The 1,938-nt window shown below is 34.6% G+C and overlaps 1 protein-coding gene across 1 annotated transcript; it reads right to left on the reverse strand.

Moving 5' to 3' along the window:
- Positions 1-671: 671 nt before the first annotated feature.
- LOC136062903 (uncharacterized) lies at positions 672-1,634 on the reverse strand. The gene has a single exon (XM_065762617.1). The coding sequence runs from the start codon at positions 1,632-1,634 to the stop codon at positions 672-674; it is 963 nt and encodes a 320-aa protein (XP_065618689.1).
- Positions 1,635-1,938: the final 304 nt, after the last annotated feature.

A 1,938-nucleotide genomic window follows, 5' to 3' on the forward strand; every position in this document is an offset into this window, starting at 1 on the left:
TACCTTAAGCATTTAAATTTTTATTTTTTATTTTTTTTGAAATTTCTTTCACACCTGCAAATTTAGCTCACCAAAAAAAAAAAAAAAAAACAAAAAAAACTAAACAAAAAAAAAAAAAAAAAAAAAAAAAAACAAAAGGAAACAAAGAAAAAAAAATTAAAATAAATATGATACAATTTCATAAGGCTCTTTCAGAGTTCACGTAGCATCCCAATAGGCAGGGATCTCCAGTGACATAGTTTTCTCCTCTGGTATAACTACCCCTAAGTATAGTTTTAACCTTTTTCCATTTACTTTCAAAATCCTACCATCCCTAGGGTCCTCAACTATTACAACTTCATGATTAAACACTTCACTTACAATGAAAGGGCCATCCCACCTAGGTTTTAGCTTACTTGGGCCCAAATATGCATATTCAAGACCACCAGGTAGCAGCTTAAGCTCCAGCTATATGTCTTTTCACTTGAATGCACGAGCTTTTTTTGATTCTCTGGTAGCTCCTCAAAGCAAGGCTTCCATCCTTCATTAATTGCCATCATCCGTTGTTCATCCAAAACCTGTGAGGAATCCAACAAAGAAATTTTTTAGATACATGAATATCACATTCTAAATCATAAGAACCAACTGAATTATTAAGAAGGGTTTAAAGAGGATCAGAAAAACAATTCTTATTAAACTCTTCTTGAACCACCCCTAATAAGGTTCACATAAGCACAATCATCATCCTTATGTGGTTGTTTAGCCACATGAAATATGTTTAGCTCCAAAGTCATGGAACCAAAAGTGAGTTGCATTCTTCCATTCTTGCAATTAATTAAAGCATTAACTATGGCAAGAAAAGGTCTACCCAAAATAATAGAGTTATGAACACTAGGATTTAAAACAGGTTGGTAATCTAGAATAATAAAATCAACTGGATAATAAAATTGTTCAATTTTCACCAGCACATCCTCAACAATCCCCCTCAACTCCCTTACAAAGCGGTCAGCCAACTGTAAAGTTATTAAAGCAGGTTTTAACTCACCAAGTCCAAGTTTTTGATATACACTGAAAGGGATCAAATTAACACTTGCCCCAAGATCTAGCAATGTATGCTCCATGATGTAATCTTCAATAGTAAAAAAGATCGTAGGACAACTTGGATCCTTATACTTTGGTAAGGTCTTATGTTGGATAACTGCACTTACTAGTTCTGTTAGGAATGCGGTCTTCTTCACATGATGCTTTCTCTTAATAGTGCATAGGTCCTTAATTACCTTGGCATATTCAGGCACTTGCTTGATAACATGCAATAATGACAAATTTATCTTGACTTGATGCAAATGCTCTAATATCTCAGATGCAGTGTCTAATTTCCTAGGTAATTTTAAGGCTTGTGGAAATGGTGGAGGGATTGGGCATTGTTCAATTTCATCAAACCCAAGGGACTCAGTTTCATCCTTCTCTTTTTCAACTGGGGTCTCCTTAGATTTCTTAGTTACTAAAGGAGAACTTTTATTAATCTCTTTACCACTCCTCAAAATGGTCACGACTTTTACTTCCTTATGTTTATCCTTAGAGCCAATTTTTAGATTTTGATTGATGGGATTGGGTTGAGTTTGGGAAGGAAGCTTCCCTCTCTCTATCCCACTCATTGAATTTGTAAGCCTAGTTATATGACTCTTGGTCTCTCTTACCTCTTCATCTAGCCTAGTGAGCATAGATTCAAACTTTTGATTTTGCTCACTTTGCCTTTGAATGAAAGTTCTAAGTGCATCCTCCAGGGAAGGTCAAGATGATGATGATGCATGTGGTGAATTAAAATTCCATGGAGTAGGAGGATTCAACACATTGTCACTCTTATAACTCAAATATGAATCGTTTTGCATATTTGGGTTATAATTATTAGAATATGAAGAATTATTTGGCCAATATGAATTAAATGCATGTACTTGTTCT

Source organism: Quercus suber, unplaced genomic scaffold (assembly GCF_002906115.3).
Source record: "Quercus suber isolate HL8 unplaced genomic scaffold, Cork oak 2.0 scaffold_466, whole genome shotgun sequence".
NCBI lineage: Eukaryota > Viridiplantae > Streptophyta > Magnoliopsida > Fagales > Fagaceae > Quercus > Quercus suber.

Bases quoted from the DNA above. Each gene is read 5' to 3' on its own strand.
- LOC136062903 (XM_065762617.1), bottom strand. From the start codon at position 1,634: ATGAGTGGGATAGAGAGAGGGAAGCTTCCTTCCCAAACTCAACCCAAT.